The sequence below is a fragment of the Netta rufina genome (genome assembly GCF_964035555.1).
Source record: "Netta rufina genome assembly, chromosome: 2".
Lineage (NCBI taxonomy): Eukaryota > Metazoa > Chordata > Aves > Anseriformes > Anatidae > Netta > Netta rufina.
The window spans coordinates 136,389,797-136,411,109 of NC_140124.1; the positions used below are offsets into that span (position 1 = coordinate 136,389,797).

At 37.2% G+C, this 21,313-nt stretch overlaps 1 protein-coding gene across 1 annotated transcript in view; it reads right to left on the bottom strand.

Moving 5' to 3' along the window:
- The window catches only part of STK3 (serine/threonine kinase 3), a 136,935-nt gene that overhangs the window by 29,850 nt on the left and 85,772 nt on the right, over positions 1–21,313 (bottom strand). Inside the window, exon 10 of the mRNA XM_084281307.1 lies at positions 20,857–21,032. Coding sequence (XP_084137433.1) covers positions 20,857–21,032 — 176 coding nt within the window. The remainder of the gene's footprint in view (positions 1–20,856; positions 21,033–21,313) is intronic.

Consider the following 21,313-nt stretch of genomic DNA (forward strand, 5'->3'; position numbering starts at 1 on the left):
CATTTATAGCAACTGGAAAGGTGGAAGGAGAAGACAGAACAAGGTAAGCGTTTGTATAAAAGAAACTGGATGCAATTCAAAAAATTAGAAAAAGCATCTAAAACAAGGGTAGCAGATACTATCATCAGTCTTATAACATATAAAATAATTTTTGACTCAGATCAGTGATTTCATTCACTAGTTTAGCTTTTTATAAATTAGCATTTTAAATTCTGAATTATAAGATACAAACCATTTAAAAAATACAGGGCAACACAAATTTCAGAAAGTAAAAGAGTTGGGGTCTGCAAATACTCTAAATGGTACCTGTCCACACCAACAATTTTAACAGAAACTGAATAAAATTCTCAGTGACAGCTATCATTAAGTGCCTTGCTATGGTGTGGTTATCAGATGATGGGGGGTTTATGTCTATTACAACAGAAACAAGGCAGCAGCTCAAAAAAAACACAACACTTTCCTCCCAATTAAAAAAGCTACTTTCTGCTTTATATTTTATTACTTTTAATATTTTCCATACTATATTGATATCCAAAGAATTACAGCTTGAACTGGAATAGCAGTAAGTGCTAAAATAAAACAATTTGAATGTCTTCTATAGTCATATTAACATACAAAAGTGTAACTCAATAGACTGCACTAGCTGTTTACCTCCACAACTCTGCTTCTCTAATATGGTTATAATTAGATTGTATTGTCATGGACAATAACCACAGTTCAAGCTTTCTTCTGATTTTGGTTGCTCCTAAAGCTTTTCCCTTCATCTTTGTCCCAGAATGCCTTCCGCCTGAAAAAAATCCCAGTTCTTCTAAATGCCCAGATAGGAAATCAAAAACATAAACCTGGCAGTGAAAAAGAATAAGCATTAAACATTTTCCAGTGTTAGCAGAAGACTTGTAGCCTGATGGCAGTTTCATTATTTTAGTTTTTTTTGGAAATGTGTGAAGTTAACAATCCCAAAACTCAAATGAGTAGTTGTTAGGTAAGAAACTACACATTTAGACATAGGATCCTTCAAGGAGAAAATTAAATAAGCATAGTCCACCCTGACATTATCTCATCTTTAAGTTATTTACCCTTTTCCCTCTCATAAACATATCTAACTGCATCCTTGCTTATATACTAAATCATCCTCTAGTTGTGTCCCCCTCTAAATGCTCCCCATATTAAGTTCCCTTTTTAAAACCTGTTTTGTTTCCTTTTCCTGTTTCTTTCCAATTTCTACTATTTTTCTTGCTCAGTAAGAGTTTTTTGATTGTTTTTGTTTGTTTTTTACTTTTTTTTTTTTTTTGTGGTGATTGTTTTACATTTTTAAGATGTTTTTATCAATTTTGTTACGTTTTGGTATCCCGTAATTCCACTTGTCTAATTGAACTAGTGGGTTTTGAACCATACTCCCTGAGCATGCTCCCTATTTAATTCCCAAATGGCTTTTTGCTTCTTTGTAAATACGACAATACAGCACCAGCTTAAAAAATGTTACTGAGGTTATTGAGTAGTAACTAGAAAGCCTTTGAAATGTATTGCCCTTATGCATGATCCCAGTATTCATCTGCAAAGGAACTCAAGGCTCTGCTGAGGAGATTGCACACATGAGGTACCAACCGGTCCATGCGCATCCTCACATCTTCATATCTACAATCCCACACAAATTTTAACAGGACTTTAACAGATAGAATTAAGAATACACACGTAAATATGGCTACTTGGAGAACTTCCATTAAAAGATGAACTGATGAAGAAACATGGTGTCTTCAGGAAAACAATGATTGAAGATCCACTTTCAAGAGCTGTATCACTCCCAGGAGCCCTCCGTGATGTTACTGTGCTTAGAAGATGATTGCATGGAATTTACCTAGACAAATCTGCAAGCCTCAATGATGAATACATTTCTCAGATATCAAAGCACACTTGTACTCATGTGGATGCACATGAATCACATTCTTAGTACTCTAAGAGTGTAATTTTAGTGAAAAGTATTTTGTAGTACTAGAAGAATCAGAATAGCGAAGAAGTGAACGTGTAGCCACAAGGTCATAGAGATGATCCGCAAGGGGATGTAAAGATAACATTAAAGTCTCAATAAAATAAAAATGGTTCATTAAATCAGCCAGAAAACTCCTTTTAAGCTATTGAGAAATTTTACTGAAGAATGTCATGAAAAGATTTCTAAGAGGTAAGAGCATTCCTAAAGAGTGCCTAAAGAACAGCTGCTACTTTTGGTTTCCAAAACTGATCTGGAGTCAGTGAGGGAGACCTCATCCTCAAAACTCAGTAGAAGAAAACAAAGCTGGACAGGCCTACTGAAACATATCGCAGGTCCTACAGAAATGGCTTGAACATCATCCTAAAGATTACTCCCTCACAGGTCTCCAGTCTCCATTGCCCAATATTAATAGGGATGTCAAGAAACAAGTCAATATATGAGTCTGACACTAGATGGATTAATTCCAAATATCTTCTTTTTTGTAGAGCACCAAGATCTGACGCTTCCTTGTGTGTTTATACAAACTATCATCGTGGTGTGCTCTTGGGATTCTTGAGGTACAGAAGCTTAGATTGCTCCTAATACTCTACTGCCACAGGGGCTGTATCTGTACAAAGCACGTGTCTGCCTGATGAAGTTCACCAGCTCTAAGACTTCAAATGTTGTTCCCTGGTACAGCTACTTGCAATCAGCTAGATGTTGCAAAACACCACCAGCTCTGAGCCAGCTCTGACTTGATCACAATTCTGAGGACAGCTAGTCACTCCAGAGACAAGCCAAGAAATTCATTCAGGCCACCCTGAAGTCCTTATACAGAAGACAAGACCTTCTTAGAAGTTTCAGAGAAAGCTGCTGACTTTAATGAGGAGGAATTTGGAAGCAGTACTTCTGTACACATGATACGGGGCAATCTGAGGACAGTTCTGTAAAAAGAAGTTACAGAGGCTGATTTTACTAGAAATTACTAGACTGATTCGCTGTGTCTGGCAAGTGTGAGCAGTTACGTAGAAACCCACTGAAGTGATCTTAACTGTAGGACAGATGGTATTTGTGCTTCAGATCACTGAGGGGGAACCAGACCTGGCGCTCCTTCCAACCAAGCAAGCATCTGCAGTGATGCTAGTTACTGAGCTGTGGCCGCACGACAGAAGTACTGTGTCACGAAAAGATAAAGAAGAGCTGTTACGGGCCACAAAACTGCTCCCATATGCTTATGTCAGAGATGGAGATGAACTTCTAGCCAAGGAAGATGGCTGAAATGAATGTTAGTGGGTGGGATGGGTTAACTTTGGCTAACCCAGCTGCTCTCTCACTCCCCCTCCTCAGCAGCGCAGGGGGAGAAAAAGGGGGAGAAAGCTTGTGGCTCACAGTAAAGTCTGGGAGATCACTTACTGATTACCATCACAGGCTAAACATACTTGATGTGGGGAAATTTAATTTATTGCCAATTAAAATAGGATTGGGTAGTGAGAAACAAAAAGACAAGCATTAAAGCAACCCTTTCTTTCCCCCTTCCTCAAGCTCAGCTTCACTCCACTTTCTCCACAGGCGTCCACCTGCCACCACCACACCCAGGGCAGAGCTGGGGAGATGCAGGGCCAGCCGTTACGGTCCACGTGTAACAGTTCCTTGCTGCCAGTCTTTCCTCCTCACATTCTTCCTCTGCTCCAGCACAGGCTCTCCACAGACAGCATTTTTTTCACAAGTATCTATCTGCTCCAGTGTGGGTCCTCCACACGCTGCAGCAGTGCGGCCTTCTGCTCTGCCACGGGGCGCTTCCTCCTCTGCCCCCTTTGGCTTTGGTCTTCCCTCTGTTGCCTCTCACTCTTTCTGTTTCCACCTCCTTGGCCCAACTGGTGGTTTTTCCCTTTCTTAAACGTGCTCTCCCAGAGGTACCACCAACCTGGCTGATGGGCTCAGCTCCGTCCTGCAGCAGGGCTGTTGTGGAGCCACAGGGCAGCACCTCACCTCTTCCCCCTGCTACCGAAACCTCGCCGCAGACACCCTGCACCGGGAAGCAAAGAGCTCTGCTGTATTTCACAAGGTGGAAATTTGCTCAAAATGGAATAAGGATGAAATTTAGTATCGTGACATCAAACCTTTTTTATGGAGAAAGTTCAGTAAACTGGAGCAAACCTGATCCAGAAGTTCAAACAAATACGTCTTTCAGAGTGATATATCTGAAGCAATTCTTGATACTTCTCACAACTGGAGACTTAACTTCTTTATAAATAGAAATTTCTCGAGTATGTTTTCTCCTCATCAAACTAAAACCAAGAATAACTATTGCGTTCAGAACAAATGGCTTAAGCAATTGTTGGCCAAAAACATTGGAACAAAAGAACTTAAATGAAATCCAAGTAAGGAACAAAATAATAGAATGACTCTGAAAAGGACCAGAAAAAAAAATAGAAAAAAGAAAAATACGTTCAAACACAGAAAAGGAAGACCAAATGAAACATACTTCAAAGAGCAATTAAAAAAAATTGGAATAGCTTAGGAATGAGAGCCCAGTGTCATACAGCCCAATCCCCTCTCCGGGGGTGTGCCACAGGACCATGGAAACCTCCAGAGTAAGTGTTCAAAATTCCCACCACCATCTGTGAACATGCCTATGGGTGCATTATTAGGAGGGGAGACTAAGGAAAGAATGCGGGCCAGCCTCTCCCGAGAACCTTCAGAAGTCAAATCACAAAGTCCATCATGTGGCAACACCCTGATTAAAGCAGATGACTTCTTTGATAGGATTCTTTGTTACGCCTGTTCAGGATGGTTGCAAACGTGTGGGTTTTCTTTTTCCTAATTATAAAAAAATGTCTCTAAGTCAGTAACCAAAACAGATAGTTCAGTATAATCTTCAACGTACAGTTAGCATCAGTTCTAACACCCTCGCCATTACTTTTTGATACAAAAAGAATATTTACAGAAAATTATCGTTCTTATCAGTATCATTTCATACCTGAATTTGTACACTTCTCTTAAACTACTTATTGCAATGTTAGTATGTTATACAAAGCTACAGAAGAAAGTGATCTGTAGCTCTTTTGCAGGTCTAGGAGTTCTTTCATAATTGAGCGTTTGTTCAAACTAAAACCACATAAAAACATTGACTTTTACAAAAGCAGTTGGCATTAGTTTAGGGATCAAACAACATGGGCACTTTGCAATATCACAGCCACACCTAATCAGAACCAAAACATTTCAAGCAATGTGGTTTAACGGGCAACCAGCAAAGCTTGCATATGTATACAGCTCTGACTCATGACTTTGGGTAAACTCCCTTTTATGGCATTTCTGTATGAAGCAACAAAAATGCAGTGGGGAAAAAAAGCCCTTCAAGACAAAAGGCAAGTACTAAATATAAAAAGAATGAAATCTGACATTTTTAATCAGTCTCAAGTACTTCCATGGCAGGCATTTCACTCCACTCAACCTAAGTTACTGGAAAACTTCATGCCTCAAAAACATTCCTCCAAGGCATGTTTTCCAAACCTCCGTAGGGCCAGACCCTTTACACACCACCGTTTATTCGGAGTCGTGTCAAAGGCAATAGTGTACTTTTAGGTACGACGTGAAATTTTTGTAAAATGTGTGATCCCTCTCCAAAAGATAAGAGGTGTGTACCGATACACATACACAACACAGGAATACATGCCCGTTGGCTTACATACACAGGTGAACATCTGCATGACTGAAACAACTTTATTAAACAAAGTTAATTATATATTAAATAAAACTACTTCGAGTCACGTATGTACTGCTAGATGACTACATAGTGTATTATCGGTGGAACTGAAGATGGTGAATACTTCAAAGTTCCTGAAGTATTTTGAATATCTGTTATGTTCACGATCCTTTCTAGTGTTTTTGAGAATCATTCTCTGCATTAGACATAGCTCAGATTAAATGCTTTGTGAGAATTATCTGACTAGACACAAAATTCAAATAGGTAGGAGCATCATTCTTTCTGGAATGTGTACAACACTCACAGATGCAAAATCTTTGAAGGCCAACAAATAACTCACAATAAATGGAATATGGTGACAACTAGAAATGCTTACACAGACGCCCACAAAAGGAAAAGGTATGTCTATTTGCATACCTTCACACACTCCAGTACACTGAGATAACTGGAAGCAATATGATCAGCTAGTGCCGTATCATGACCAAACCAGTACACCTGGCCTCTGAGCAGCACAATGTCAGTCAGGATATAGCTGGTCTGCACTCACCTGTAACACATTAGATACACATTCCAAGAAGCAAGAAGAATAACACAGAGAGGATCAACAAGCTATAAGCAGCAGAGGGTCTAAACTAGTTCATTCAGGTTTTTGGATAGTTTTCTCCATTGTTTTAACTGAGATATCTCTATTTGTGTCAAAGAGCTTTCATACTTCAATTCATAGTTAGTCTCAGCTTGTAGTCTTTATAGCAGGCTTAGGTCACCAGTGGCCTAAGTTTGTATTGGATTTTTTCTACATATACATGTATGTATGTATATATGCATGTTATTTAAATATGCATCAAAGAAAACTCAAGTTTATCACTGATCTCATCATTTTCCATTTCAGCATAAGAGGTCTTTTTGGCATGCACAGCAGTGATGACTCATGTACCACACACCTTAACACGTTGCACAGCTCTGGGCCTACCAACTTTGAACTTGCTGTTCAAACGAAGTGACTGGATTTGCATTACTATTGCCTTACCACACACAAAACCTTTCTTCCTGATTATTAAGAAAATTTTGAATCACTTGGTACATCCTACTAAGACATAAAGGAGTGATCCTGAATAGATGTAGCATTGCTTCAGTGAAGCAAAAAATTCTCTTAAGTCTCTGCTTAAAGAAAAACCTTACCAGACTCAGCCTGCATGGATGACAACTTCATCTAAAATTGTGGAAATAAAAATTTAATTTATAAAGCTGCTGAAAGGTAAGTAGTAGATTTTCAAATATATATGGTGAAAGGAAAAAGTGTAGCTTTTCTTTTCTTTTACGAAGGCAAACATTATGAAAAATATTGTACAAGTCACAATCAGGGTAGTGTGAGAGTGTTCATATACTGAACTGGATTGCCCAGAAGTTGTGGAGTCTCTACCCTCAGACAATTTCAGAATTCAGATATAAATAAAACAACTATGTATCTTCCTTTCCAATTAGCCCTCAACACCTTTTGATAAGTTTTATGGTCAGAAGAGAACATTAAGAAGTCTAGACATGCCAACAAAACTCTTAACTTCAGTATTAAATATGAAATTATGAATGATTTGAGATAATACATAACACATCAGAAAGTTATATAATCTAGGTATTTGCAATGCTTCCTCTGTTTCCTTTAGCAAACATTATGTACTGGGTAAACTGAAAATGCCTGGGGTTTATGAATGAACAACTGCTTCATTGTGCAAAATTCTATTCAGCTTCTTCTGGGATATAAACTATTTATAATTGACAATTTTCTTCTAGCACGTTTCACAAGAACTTACTGATAGCAGGTTAAAAAAATGTATAAGCATTCTGAGGCTAGTTCCATTTCTCATGGAAGCAGAAATAACTGACACCTGCACTCTCAAGTCTTACCTAATCAGCTCCTATCTCATCTCACAACATGCATTTTAATACACTCAAGTGGCAACTGTTACATATGCACTGCTGCACTGAAGGCTGGGTTGGGCTGACTCTGCCACAATGACTAAGGCTCAAAGCTGCTTGTTCAGAGAAAAACCTCTGCGGGACCAGCTCAGATTAATCCAATCCCATGAGCAGGGATTGGAAAAACTAAGCATGATCTTCCTTATTTCCTTCTCTTCCCTGTTCCTTCCACCCAGGCTCACAGTACTTTATTCCTCTTTTTGATTTCCTCCCTCTACCAGTCAATACTCAGCATCTGAAGACACTGATCTGGATCAGTGTCTAAACACAGTTGTTTGTTTTTTAACACTTTCTTCATTTAATGACATTACTTCAGTTAACAATCATTCACAATTGTGACATTGTTTGTCTGTGCTGCTTGCTTTTTGCTAACTGGGAAAAACAGCACTCTACTATCTATGCTTGTAAGCTGCTTGCTAGAGGTGGATGCAGGTTTTCAATCCATGGCTCTACACGGGCAAGCCTGAAATTTGAAAGATTTGAAAAAAAGCAGCTAGTATTCTTTCTTTTCCTAGCTCCCCGTCAGTAAAACAGAGGCTCTAGGATTACTGCAGTTAAGATGTTTTGTTGGACTCCCAACCACTCCTGGTTATCCAAATTGTAGTTACGACTAGGTCTCTTCTTAAAATTTGTGCTTGGCAAGAATGCCTTTTCCTTTCAGACATGGATCATGCTACAGTTGCTTTTCTCACTCCATAATAATAAAAAAAAAGCCATAAATTGAAAATTGGATTACACTTCTACTGAACAAACATTTCTGTTAGCATACTGTCTTGTTGTCCACTTACTCAGTGACTGTTTTCACAATACGCTCAGTACCCTCCAGATGTCAGGTGAAGTTCACTGCACTGATTTTCAATTTAAAGCTGTAAAATAGTTTTTTGAATTGGCCATCTGCAAAATCTTCTCTCCCCCATATGTTACAATGGCGACTGCCAGCAGCAGAGGCATTTCAGATAGCAATTCACTGATTAAAACTGTCAGGCTATTTTTCAATGAAGGCATCTCAGCTCTGGAATTAATTTCTCCCTAACCCATGGTCAAACACAGCTTACATTTGCTGACTTCCATAACACGGGACATGGAATTGCAGAACAATGATCCTGGTGTTTGGTGACAGGGACAGCTTGAGGACCACAGGATATGGTAACTACTGTTCTTTGGTGGTGAGCTATTTCGGGAAGCAGGCGGTAAGAGGGAGATGAACAAAGGAAGAATGAGTTGAAATCAAGCTAGATTAGCAAACTGCTCCATTAGGATTTAGGTAACATTTTCTCCTGTATATATATATATATCCTTTTTCCACCCTAGGTCTGGGGTAGCAGTAGTATGTGTAAAAGCTGTGGGCAGGGACCACACCTCGGTGTTGGAAGCGAAACACCCCCTCCACACGCCCATGACTGCCAACCTCAAACCCGGCAGCGCTCGTCCTCTGCGAGCTGCTGTTGCCGTGGCAACAGCTCTTTAAAACATGGAAAACAGGTCAGGTAGTTTCAAACTACGCTGTTCCCAGTGTGTTTTCCCCTGGAGTTTCGAATTAGCCCACCTCGGAGACGATCAGTGGGCGGCTGCTGTAGTGTCACCAGCCGTGAGGAGAAGGCCGCGGAGGCGCTCAGTAACACCAGGCCTGGCACACCCACCGCTCCTTCCCCACATCCTTCACAATTCCTCTTCAGAAGCAACCCCTCTTTCCATTTCCTTTTCCCTGCAAACTTATTTTTTGTTGTTTTGTTTGTTTGCTTTGCTGTTTCTTAACAAAAGGGCGCTGTACGATTTGAATCCTGTAAACCACCAAGTGAAAGGAGCAATATTTGGCCGTACCCTCATTCCTTCAAAGGGCTCTGGACCGCAGTACCACTCAAACCTGCTGTGCTTTGTCAGAGTACCTGACGTAGGGAAAACCAATCACAGCAAACCAGGCCTGCTTGAAACCCATAAAAAGGAAAGTTGCCTGGCTCAAGAGACAACACATAAAACAGTAGAGCAAAAGGATGAGCAAAAGTAGAGCACAAGATTACACACAGAGAGATACTTCAAGCTGTGAGGTGACGAACACACTCCTACCACTTTCTCCTCTGTTTCTCTCAAGTAACACTGCTGGTGGAGTGCACACAGGTGTTCACATCTCAGTGAATAATTAATCACAGACAAAATCCCAAAGGACCAGCATTAACTTCATTTTCTAAATTTAATGCCTTTAATTGAATTTGCCTGAATATAAGGCTTACTTACATCAGACTCTATCTTGACTCAGAGTAGTATTCTGTGAGTTAAAGGAAACTCTTCAGGAAGATAGAAATAGCCACAAAAATTCTATAGTTTGCAAAAGCAAACTAAAAAGCCCATTCCATCTTATACACGCACATCATAAGCACCACGGAGCTACCACTGGTCTATGACCAGGCATGGTATCTGGATACTAATTCTTATCTTTAGTTCTTATCTGTCTTGTAGAGATGCATGTTCACACGTATGGATGACAATCATGAAGCACAATAAATTTGAACGAAAAATAAACAGCCTTTCTGTGAAAGTAATAACAACCAACACTGCAGCTATGTGGACATTGTCCTATGCTCCGTTCTTAACATTAAGCTTTGCACTTTATATACACCAAACTTATAGTACTTTGAGTAAAAAAGAAAGGAAAAAAAAGCTCTTCAGAATGAGTCCAAACCTACTCTAAGAAGAGAGTCCTAAGTACACAGACTTTTGACATCATTTCACTTTGTCCCTCAGAATTTTAATGGGAATAAGTTCAACATAAATCCAATCCTGTTCACAGAGTACACATAAATTTTCTTTCCTTTATTAGTGCTTATTTTGGTTGTTACCTTTCATAAATTTTCCTTTTTCATACTGCAGAAAAAGAATGTTTGCTTTAGAAACACACGAACCGCCTTCAGAAAATTAAGTACCTCCTCCCCTACAGGTTCCAGTGGGACTGATGTCTAAGGAACTCCCATTAAGATAGCCTCCGCTTTCATTCATACACTTGTTAAAGTAATTCCTTATGCCAAAAAGCACAATCTTCAACGAGGATACAACAAAAGAAATGAGAAAGTAATTTTGGGACTAACAGAAAGTTTTGGATCCAAGAGAACTTTCTGGGGTGATGGGGAAGTCTGGTCTGAAAGCATCTTCAAAGAACATTTTTTTTCCATTCTTTCTTGAAAGAAGAACATCCAAATATAAAAAAACATCTAAATATATTGGCCTGTAGTGACACCATGAGGGAAAAAAAAATCAAACATGTTTATAAAAAGTTCAAACTAATTCACATCTATAAGCACTACAACATGCTGATGATAATATCATGCACTCAAGGCTTCAGTTTGCAAAATTCTTGCTTCACAGCTACCAGAGCCGTAGCCCATGACCCTGGTCTGCTCTAATGTAAATAAAATAAGTTAAATTCTTCAAAATAGTTAAAACTAACTTCTTTTAGTTCTCACTATGGCACACTGAAAGCTGTCAGGAAACATTGTTAGAGTTCTCAGCATCAAAAAGCTTTTTGAAACAGCTATAAACCATGTTACTCTAACTTCAGAGCTTCCCTAGAGCACTATGTTGTCCTCATGCTATTTTGGACTATTTTGTCCTCTTACTTACATTAAGAAACTAAGTTTTCTTACTAACATTCTTATGTCTGTATAAGTCCTACTCTCAACACAAATATAAGCATCAGTAATACAAAGATCTTGAAGTAGATGCTACTTAAGTGTTAGTTCTTCAGGTATTTACTTCCTAGGAACCAGGCACACGTACTCTAAACTAAGTAACACTAAGAGAAACCTTACAAGCTGTGTAATTTCCAACCATAGATCCAAATGCAGTTTCACATTTAGGCAAACAAATTAAAGTGATTTCTCTCAAACACTCTGGACATCTAAGTTAACATGGCTGTCAATAGGAACTTTGTCACTGACTTTAGCAAGTATGAGATTAACCCTTCAAGAGAGGGTTTGTCAATAGCTACAGCTTCCCATACTGGGCGTGCCTGGTTTTATTTTTGAATTGTTACTCATACAACACTAGAAAATAAGTACAAGAACTTGCCAATTTCATTCTGTATTTTTTTACCCTCTACTTGGGTGACTTTATATCATGTTTTTCACCTTACTAGGGACTGGTGTTGTCCACGAAGTACACTTTTTATCCAGATACAATTGACAACAATGAATAGGAAAAAAAAAAGATCAACTGTCCAAACAATCACCTTCTGGCTTTACACATCTCTATAAAAACCCTCACTTTCTTTTTTCTTTAACCAAAATTAAATTGACTAACACATAGCAATAGTACAACTCAAAACAAACAAAAGTAAATATGGGCTATGAGGTATCTCTAGGCAGAGTTCAAGGGTAAAAGAATGACATTTAGATGACTTTAATTTATACATTTCACACATGAATAAAATACAAGCAAATCAGAATTTTTATAGGAATCATTTTATAGAATATAAGAACAGTCTCGCAGAAAGATTTTGTTTTCAAGCTTCATAGGAATTACCTTTTTTCTCCTCTGAATTATGCAAATCATAAGAAAAGAATTAAAACTTTCATGTAAAACAAAATATTCTGGGCAATCCCTGTTTTTGGCACGTGTGTGCAAAGTCCAGTCTAATCAGATATCTATTGACATTAATTCCAAATAACAAAGAACTCCAAGTATTAAGAGTCCTCTATTTGGATGTCTTAATGCAAAAAGTCTTCCTTCAAATTCCACGTTACTTGCAAACAAAAACCACATAGAATTTTTTCAGTTCTTCATAAAGCTCAATAGTATTAAATATCAGACATTTAATTTCTAGTATTTTGTTTATGAAATATTGTTATCATCTATGCTTAATATGTAGTCTACACATGGTACTTATTGGCTGCCTATCAAAACACAAGGCACAGAAATCTAATACAAGCTTCTTGATTATTGAGAGTTGGCCACAGATACTGAACTAATCCAACATTTTACTCTTAAATTGCTAGGATGCTATCTGACAAGTTCTCATGCTCCTATTTGAGTCCAGTAAAATAAACAAACAAACAAAACAAAAATGCTTAACTGAAGAAAAGAAAAAAAATACCCCATGCTCTTTACCAAACCACATAATGAGGAAACCCTCTTCAAAACTAAGGAGGTACAAAAAATTAACTTAAAACAGTCTTGCAAAATTCCAGTCGCCCACTCTCCTGAGGCAAGTTTTATTTTTACCCCTTTTCATTATCATTAATCATCATACCAAAGAGTAGGAGAACAGATTTTGTTTCTTGGTGGTAAGTGTGCATGATGCTTTTATAGAGATGGTTTTAAGGAACTCAGCTGAATCCCACAAAGTGACACGTGCATCCCTCGGTGTCAGCACTCGCTCTGGGGATCAGACATTACCCACAACGGTGCAGTACGCTGTGCTCTCATTAATAGTCATTTATGCAACATGGAAAGTATTTGGATTAAATACCACCACCACCACCCCTTTTCTTTTTTTTGTGAGAGAGAAAACAGAACTACAGAGATCAGAAACCGAATTGTTTCGATGTACAATAAAGCATTTTCTAAAACTTATCCAACCAGAACTGTTTTTCCCCAAGTATTGCAAAGCTCTTTCTAGGCTGTGCCCATTACCAGGCCATCCCAAGGGTCTCGGAGAGGCACAAGCAGTTGGTTATTATGGAAACAAGCGCTCCTTTAACCAGCACTGCTGCCCCAGCTCATCGGATTCACTCATTCCTTTCATTTGTTCTCTTCAAACCACGCATAAAGTACAGGCATACTGTATAACTAAATATATATACTCTAACTACACTTCAGACTCTATTTGAGCTAATGAGGGGGAGAAAAAAAGGAAGTTAGACCTTTTTAGGTTTTTAAATTTAGTCTCTGAAGTAAAGCAGTTTCTTTCTTAACTCTAAACCAAGAATTTGAAAATTGGTTGAAAAATAAATTTTGTAGTGTATTGTCAACTAGAAGCTATTTTGTAATTAAAAAAAAAAAAATACATTGCACACTGAACCTATGATAAAAAGATGAAGATAGCAGGAATGCTTTAAGCTTTCAGGTTAAGTTTTAAGTTTTAAACCCTGTTCAGTTTTACTCGCTGAATCTTGGCTGAAATTTTCCAGAGGCAGACTCATGTTTGGAAACACTAGTTGACTGCTAATTGCAAAAATTGTCAAGGTTACCCAAGGTCTAGATCCTCCAAAATACTGAGACTCCTAATAAACAGATTAGGTATGCGACTATTTTTGAAAGCTTGAGCTTGTAGTGACCTATGTGTTCTCAAATTTTTTTATGATTATAAAGTTCAGCCACCAGCAGTAGCTTAAATCCTCATAGGATTTAAGACTGCTGGAGACATTTACAGGAGAATGTCATCCGCAACAGTCGTCTGCTCCAAGCATGATTAACTCCACCAAAACTATTCCTGACATGTTTATCTGACCAGGTCTTTAACAGGCAATAGCGACAACTCCTGCAACCCTCTGAGGCAACCTACTGTAGCAGTTTGTTGTTCCATCAGACGTTCTTCTCGCTGCTTAGCTTCAAAATACACTGCTGCAATTTAAGCCTTCGAGTTCCTGTCTCATCCTCAGAAGATGTGTGAATGAGAAGTAAAAATACATAATCCTGTTATTCACATGGAAGAATGCCAACAAGCTTTTTGTTCCAGAGAGGTGTCTTCTGTTCACTTTTAGGATACAAAATTCACATTCACCTCCTAAAACTGCAGAAGTACAGTGCCAGCACTTTGGCATGAATGATTTAGTGATCAAAGTAGCAACTTTAAAATAATGCTAGAAGTTAAGACAAACAGAAAGGATGGGTTCTGTTTACAGCCTAAATAATTCATTCATGTGTAAGACCAAATTATTAGGCTTGATTTTCCATTATTTACATCTAGAATAATTAGGAGCATTTTCAAAGAGAAAAGATCGTGTATTCAATATCACTCAGAGAAACACTTTGCTCATGTACTATTCTCCCCCACTTTCTTCTAATAATAATTCCCTTTCTGTTGTTAGAATATATAAACAGGATTTAACTAAATCAGTCGGTATTTGACTTGCAGAATTAAAAAACAAAAATTAAAAGTTTAATAGGTCGGTCTGTTCTCTTTGCCTAAGGGGGGAAAAAAAACAATACATTTTTAGTTTACATATCAGGCCAGCACAACCTCCCCTACTGCTCGCCCGCACAGCCGAATAAACCACGGCCGTGGCTTGCAAGCTGTCCACGCTGAACTCCTAGCACCAACAGCACTCCCACTCAATTACCCCCACACCTTTTATTATTTCAAATCACCACTCAACACACAAGAAGCAGAAAATCTCCACTGCTGAAGTTCACACTGTCCTCACACAATGATCTCGATAAAGCGCTTTATATTCATTATACTCATTTCACAGTCTCATCTTTGAGGTGTCTCTGACCAGAAGTGAATGAAATTCTGCACACAGACTAATTGCTGACACCAATTCATAATTATTTTGTTAACAATATGACACTGTAAGTAGTCTTCTACTTATCTCATCTGCATACACACCACATGAACCCAGAAACCTAAGTTTCTTATTTCCTCAGTTAAGAAAACACGACACAGATATCTCTATTTTCTGATGTTCTTCCTGTCAGCATCTGGAAATGCTTCATGATATACAACTAAGTAAAAATAAAGCAGAATGAATCTATGTTAATACTTCATTTAAATTTTTCATATGACTTCGAGAAGGTTCTGAAATGGTTGAAATTAAATGAATTACATTCACTCACACTAATTAGAAAGAAGACTGTATCAACAAACTCATCTGCTGCTTAAATAAAATCAGACTAAATACAGCCAAGATTTTGGATAAAGGAGCATTTCCAATGAAGATCAGGCTAGGCAAGATCTGCCTGGCTTCATTAATAAAGTTTTCATTATATTTTGTACAGCTTTCAAGTATTTTACAGTATTGAATTTTTAGTGAATAATTTGTCACATTGTACATTTGTAAATGATAACTAAAATACTCAGTATTTGCAATATTATTATTTCACAATGATTATACTCTGAAGAATTTCATCTGGTTAAGACTCAGGGAAATATTCTGCCTAGGGTAACAGATGGCTTTTCAAATTTTTGTTGCCGTTCCAGAATCTTTAAGTCACCCAAAATGCATCTACTTAAACACGATACTGTAGTTACTGGAAAACATGATCTACATGTTCACTGTTTAATATTTAACAATCTGGATACCATTCCTGTTTGGAAATAATTCTACTAACGACAGAAATCATTACCCTAGCATTGCTATAGTAAATAGATTTGCCTTTTAACATTTTATCATCAACATTTTAAAAATAAAAAGTAAGTATTTTTCTCAATCCAAATGAAATTATACATTGAATTGGTGCAAATTAAGTTTTGCACCTCATTCTAAGTAGTGTCCACACACAGGTTACCATCAATTAGATATCACTTCATTGTAATGCATGTAAATCCTTTGCTAACATTCTGTCCCACACTAACACACATCAGGAGGTTTTACACAGCAATTTCATATCTTCATGACAGGTTAGATGTTATGATACAGTAAAAATGTAAAAAGCATGTCAATTTACAAAACATAAATATAGAAGATTATTCTTGCAAGCTAAATTTTAACTGTTTTTCCCCAAATGATGGAAGTTGCAAATATATTTTTGCTAATTAAAAGTTCACTGTATTTTTTGGTGAAAACTTTCATATAAGGCACATTAAAAAAATGACAATAGCTATATACAAAACACCACAACATCTTGAACTGAGAAAAGCAAAAGGATAAATCTGAGCAAGCTGCTTCCAAGACACCTTAGTTATACTGCTCATTTAATACACCCTTCTCTCCAGCATCAACATATCTGATGGAAAACTACCATCATAATAGCAATAGGGTTATTCAAATGCCCAACACCTATAATAAAAACATCTGTTCCTAAAAGGACTGGTCACTTAGGCAGTCAGAACAAGCACCACATCATTCAGTCTAGGTTGGTATGCTGTTCCAAACAACTGTCTTGTGAGCTGTGAGGCAAAATGACTAGAAGTAGGCCCGTTAAATAATTAAGCCTCATTATGAAAAGCTGCTTATATCATACATCATTAACATTTCTGTGAATATCATTAGTACTTCTTCAGAGACGTTATGCCACTTCTCCTCACAAGGAGTAGTATATTGTTGACATCAAGGTTTGCTGTGAGTAAAATCACAGCAAAAAATCACTTAACCCCCCCCCCCCAAAAAAAATAAGCAGATTAGGGTTTAAAATACTGCTTTATTTTTGTCATTTGCTGCATGCCTCAAAAATAAGGGAGCATGTAAATAAAATGAATGCCTATAGTCAGAAGTAATCACTGAAAACTAAAACCCAGTGATGTTTGAGCATGAAGTATATATTCAAATTTTAATAAAGCCTGATGTTTCAACAAGCACTAGTCCCTTTTTGTAAGATTTATAGCTTGATTTATACCTTGAGCACTCCCCTTTTCTAAATGCTGAAGTGATACGTACAAGTATTTCAACAGAAATGCATTGACCTGAGATTCGCTGTCATCAAAGAGACATATTTTGAGGTTTTCAGAATTTACACTGAGACACCAAATGTAGACCATACAATAACTGAACGCCATGATTCAAAAATCCAACCCTACAACCCTATACAAATTCCTGGTCACAGAAAAGACAATGCTGAATAATGCTTTTTTTTTTTTTTTTTTTTTTTTTTAAAGCAAAAAGAAATGTAGTAAACAACACCAACACCAAACCCCACCTGTTGTTCATGGAAAACAACATCCATGTCCTGAAGCATACACAACGGGGTGTATTTGGAAGAACCTAATATTCCAGGTGACTGTACAGTTTCAGAATTAAGCATAGTTAGAAGTTATTTTATAATGTACCTGATTCAGTACTTGAAACAAAACTTGAAGGTCTGCAGTGGCAACTTTTTCTTATCAATTCACGGAAAATGACTTCAGTAACTAGCACGGACTGATCAAGAAACCGAGGGCCATCAGGACCAACAGTCAACAGGAGAGAGAGGGATCTCGAACTTCCATATGGCGTATCAGTTAAAAAATAGCAAGAGCAGCTTTTGATTTTCAAAGCAGATGGACTTGAAACAGTGAAAAACAAAGTGTAAATACGTACTTTCAGAAGAAAAAAATGCTGCTAGCTTTATTTTTTTTTAAAGCTCAGATTGGTGACCAGAGCATCTTATTTTCTTGGAAAAGTCTCCTGTTTTCATTGGCAAGTAGTGCTTAAAACATTTACGTTAGAACAGAAAACCACGCACACAAAAACTTTCAAACCAGACTCAGTGCTAAATTAATTTTGCATCATTTTATACATTCATTTATCTACTTTACAAGAAGAATTTCCTGTATCATTTATTTACATTATCTAAAAACATTAGCAAGTGCGTAAGGCTAACTGCCATTTCTGCATTGTATGTCTGTTTTAGCAAAATTAAATAACCGTTTATTGTTTTAATAAAACAGTAGAATATACTAGTAATTCTAATAGGATAAAGTATCACTGAGACCTAGAGCAAACCTACTGTTTGCCCAGAAGAATTGTCTCCCAGTTCTGCAGGTTTATACACAGAAAGAAGCAAACTGATTATTTGCAAGGAATGATAAGGATCATTTCTTCACCCTGTTACCTTCTCCCAGCTACCAGTCTCTCTGTATTATTTTTCTTCTCCATTTTATGCTGTAAGAGACCTATCCACTAATAAGCTTCAAAGTCTTTCTATGTGATACACTCAAATACCTCTTCTCAGCATGGCACTGTCTCACTCCAGGCTCTCAAGTGAAGTGCTTGCTGGCTGCCAGCTCTGGCACGCGATGTGTGGCTTACAAGGGTATATGGTTAAGAAAGCTTTCAGTGGATAACGGTACATTCAGCAAACAAGTTTGGTTACCTCCAACTTACAGACAACCCCCTTCTATACAGAAAGATAGAGTACAATGAGAGTATACTACCAGTAAGTTAGATTTTATTCATTTATACCTTCATTCCATTGTGTTAATACCTTTAAATAAAATGATGACTGTCAGCATTTAATGTCAGGATCCCTTTCTAGATCCCATTAAAGCCAGCTCCAACCAAAATAGAACAGAATGATTTAGTACAAAAAGTTTTCATTATTTATCCCTTTAAAGAATTGTTTAAAGACTTCATGTCAGCAACTTAAAACATTCATGATGATCTTATAAGAAGTAGACAATATATTATGCATGCTGCCCACTGACTTGGCCTTTCAGAAATTCTCTCGCAGGCCACTTACCAATATTGCCACTCACTGTCTAGAAGATAAAGGGAAGTCCTTCTAAAATGTATAAATAAATAATAATTGCCTATGGTTCAAACCAGCAGGCTGTTAAAACCAGTATCCTGCATCACATCAGCTGCTACCAGATGCTTCTGAGAAATGTATTCCTTTAGTCGGCTACTCTGAACAGTGCATCCATTATTGGTAAGTTTTTCCTAAACTCTTTCTTAGGCTGGTTTACCCATCAAAATATTTGGCTTTTGTTGTGCTTAAAACCAAATCTCCCCCAAAACTAAGTAACGTACATTGCCCACGTGAATAGCTATTCATTTTTTAAAATCCTAATTGTTCTTTGATCAGAATCATTTGTAGCAACAAATCTTACAGCATTGCCTGCCTTTTTAGGAACTCGAGGACAAACTGTACATCGTGTAGCTTCTAAAGCCTTGCACATGCCAGTCACACTAACACGACCAGCAAGGTTCGCCTACCACACAACAGCATCGTTGCTTCTGAAGATCAGACCTCCCCCAGCTTTGGTTCTAGGACAAACTCTTACTTCAGGAGGAAAACTCACATGTACAAGCAGTATCAACAAGCTCCACAGGATTATTCATGTGCAAAGTATTCATGAATAAGCACTTACAGAATCAGGATCTTTAGCATTTACAAAAAAAGAAACATTTTTGCTTGCATTTCTTAGCAAGTGATGGAAAAGATAGAATGAATTTTCAATCATTTTAAGGGCAATTTTATTGCTACTATAACAAACCCACTTAACGAACAGCCGGTTATTTTCCAATGAATAATGCAAGTAATTATTTTGTTAGTCAATTATCAGGATGACTACTACATCTAATGGTCAAAAAAAAAGGCCTAAAAAAAATACCCAAACTAAAATCCAGCTTAATCAAAACTCTGTCAGCAACAGCTTGTACTGTGCTGTTAAACTGGCTTTACTCCAGCAGCTTAAAATTTAAGAGTCAGCTTTATGTAGAAATGCAGTAAGTGAAAACTGGAAAAAAAAAATCCCACACCTACAGCTGTCACCTAAAATTAAACACAATGTTTTTCTCCAAATCCCAAGTGTACTTTCAAAAAGGTGCCATGTGATCATATTTAGCTACTGCACTGCAGTGAGGAACATGTTTAAGCTACAGCAGATAAACTAAATTCTTTCATTCAATAATGTTAAAAAAATGGCAAGAGTAAAAACCAGGTGTAATTATCTGCAAGTTTCTTAACAAGAGATATTTATGCCACTTTGAGAGCATCCTAAAATTAATATACACATATTAAAGCTTAGAATTTTTTTTTTATGCCCCTGCTATAACTTGCAATGTAGGCAAAAAGAAACAAACTACACATATTCTGGAGGGGAAAAAACCATTCTAAACAGATAGACTGGTGTTAGATATAATAATTCTACATAGAGAGATACATGCTCTTGGAATAATATCACTGTTTTGCACAAGCCAGGTTGTTAAGTGATCTTAACCATCTCCAAGGATATTGATTAGATGTCTCCATCCCATTTAAAACGTTTATCATCTCACTGGGATACTCACTAAACATGACAATATTACACACCTGTAGCAATTTTTCTTTAATGGACGTGGGTCAAATGTGAAAGTTCTTGGAACATAAGTTATAAAGAACCAAAAATACTTTTTAAAAAAACCTGTAGTTAGAAAGAAGTATATTTATAATGTCACATGGCACCCCTTATTAAAAAGGTCCTGCATAAAGCAAATGAACTTATTTCACAGCCAGTATGAGACATTAAGATTAGGTAATTGGGTACTATTCTTGAAAGATTACTTATTTTGCTTGTAATTAACACAATTTTAGAATGGAATTAACTATTTTGGCAAATATAAAACAAACAGCACATGTGAAAGTATAAAAATGTACTTACAAAATCAAAGTCTCCATCTTGAGGGACTTTCCAGTTATCAGGGAAAACATTTTTGGATATGTGATAAGGTTCGTGCATGTTCTGATTACAATTTTCAGGGCTTTTATTCTTGGAATCTTGTTTATCAAAGTAGTCCATGAAAGAAGGTCTTTGAACTTGCGGTGAAGTAGCATTTCCTTAGTTGAAAGGGAAAAAAAAAAAAAAAAGAAAAGAAAAAAATTAAAGATGTAAGATTTACTGCACTGTAAAATAAGCTCAATTTTTTAATTCTCTACAAGTTTGCAGAACCTAATACAGTCATCCGTATGTGGTGCATGCCTCCATTTGTCCCCTGAGGATCTTTTGCATAAAAGCTCATAGCCGAAGAATGATAATTTTGTAGCAAGATACAATGTGGAGAAATGTTCAACACATTTCAGAGTTGCACACGAATAATATTAGAAGTTACTTCATGCGA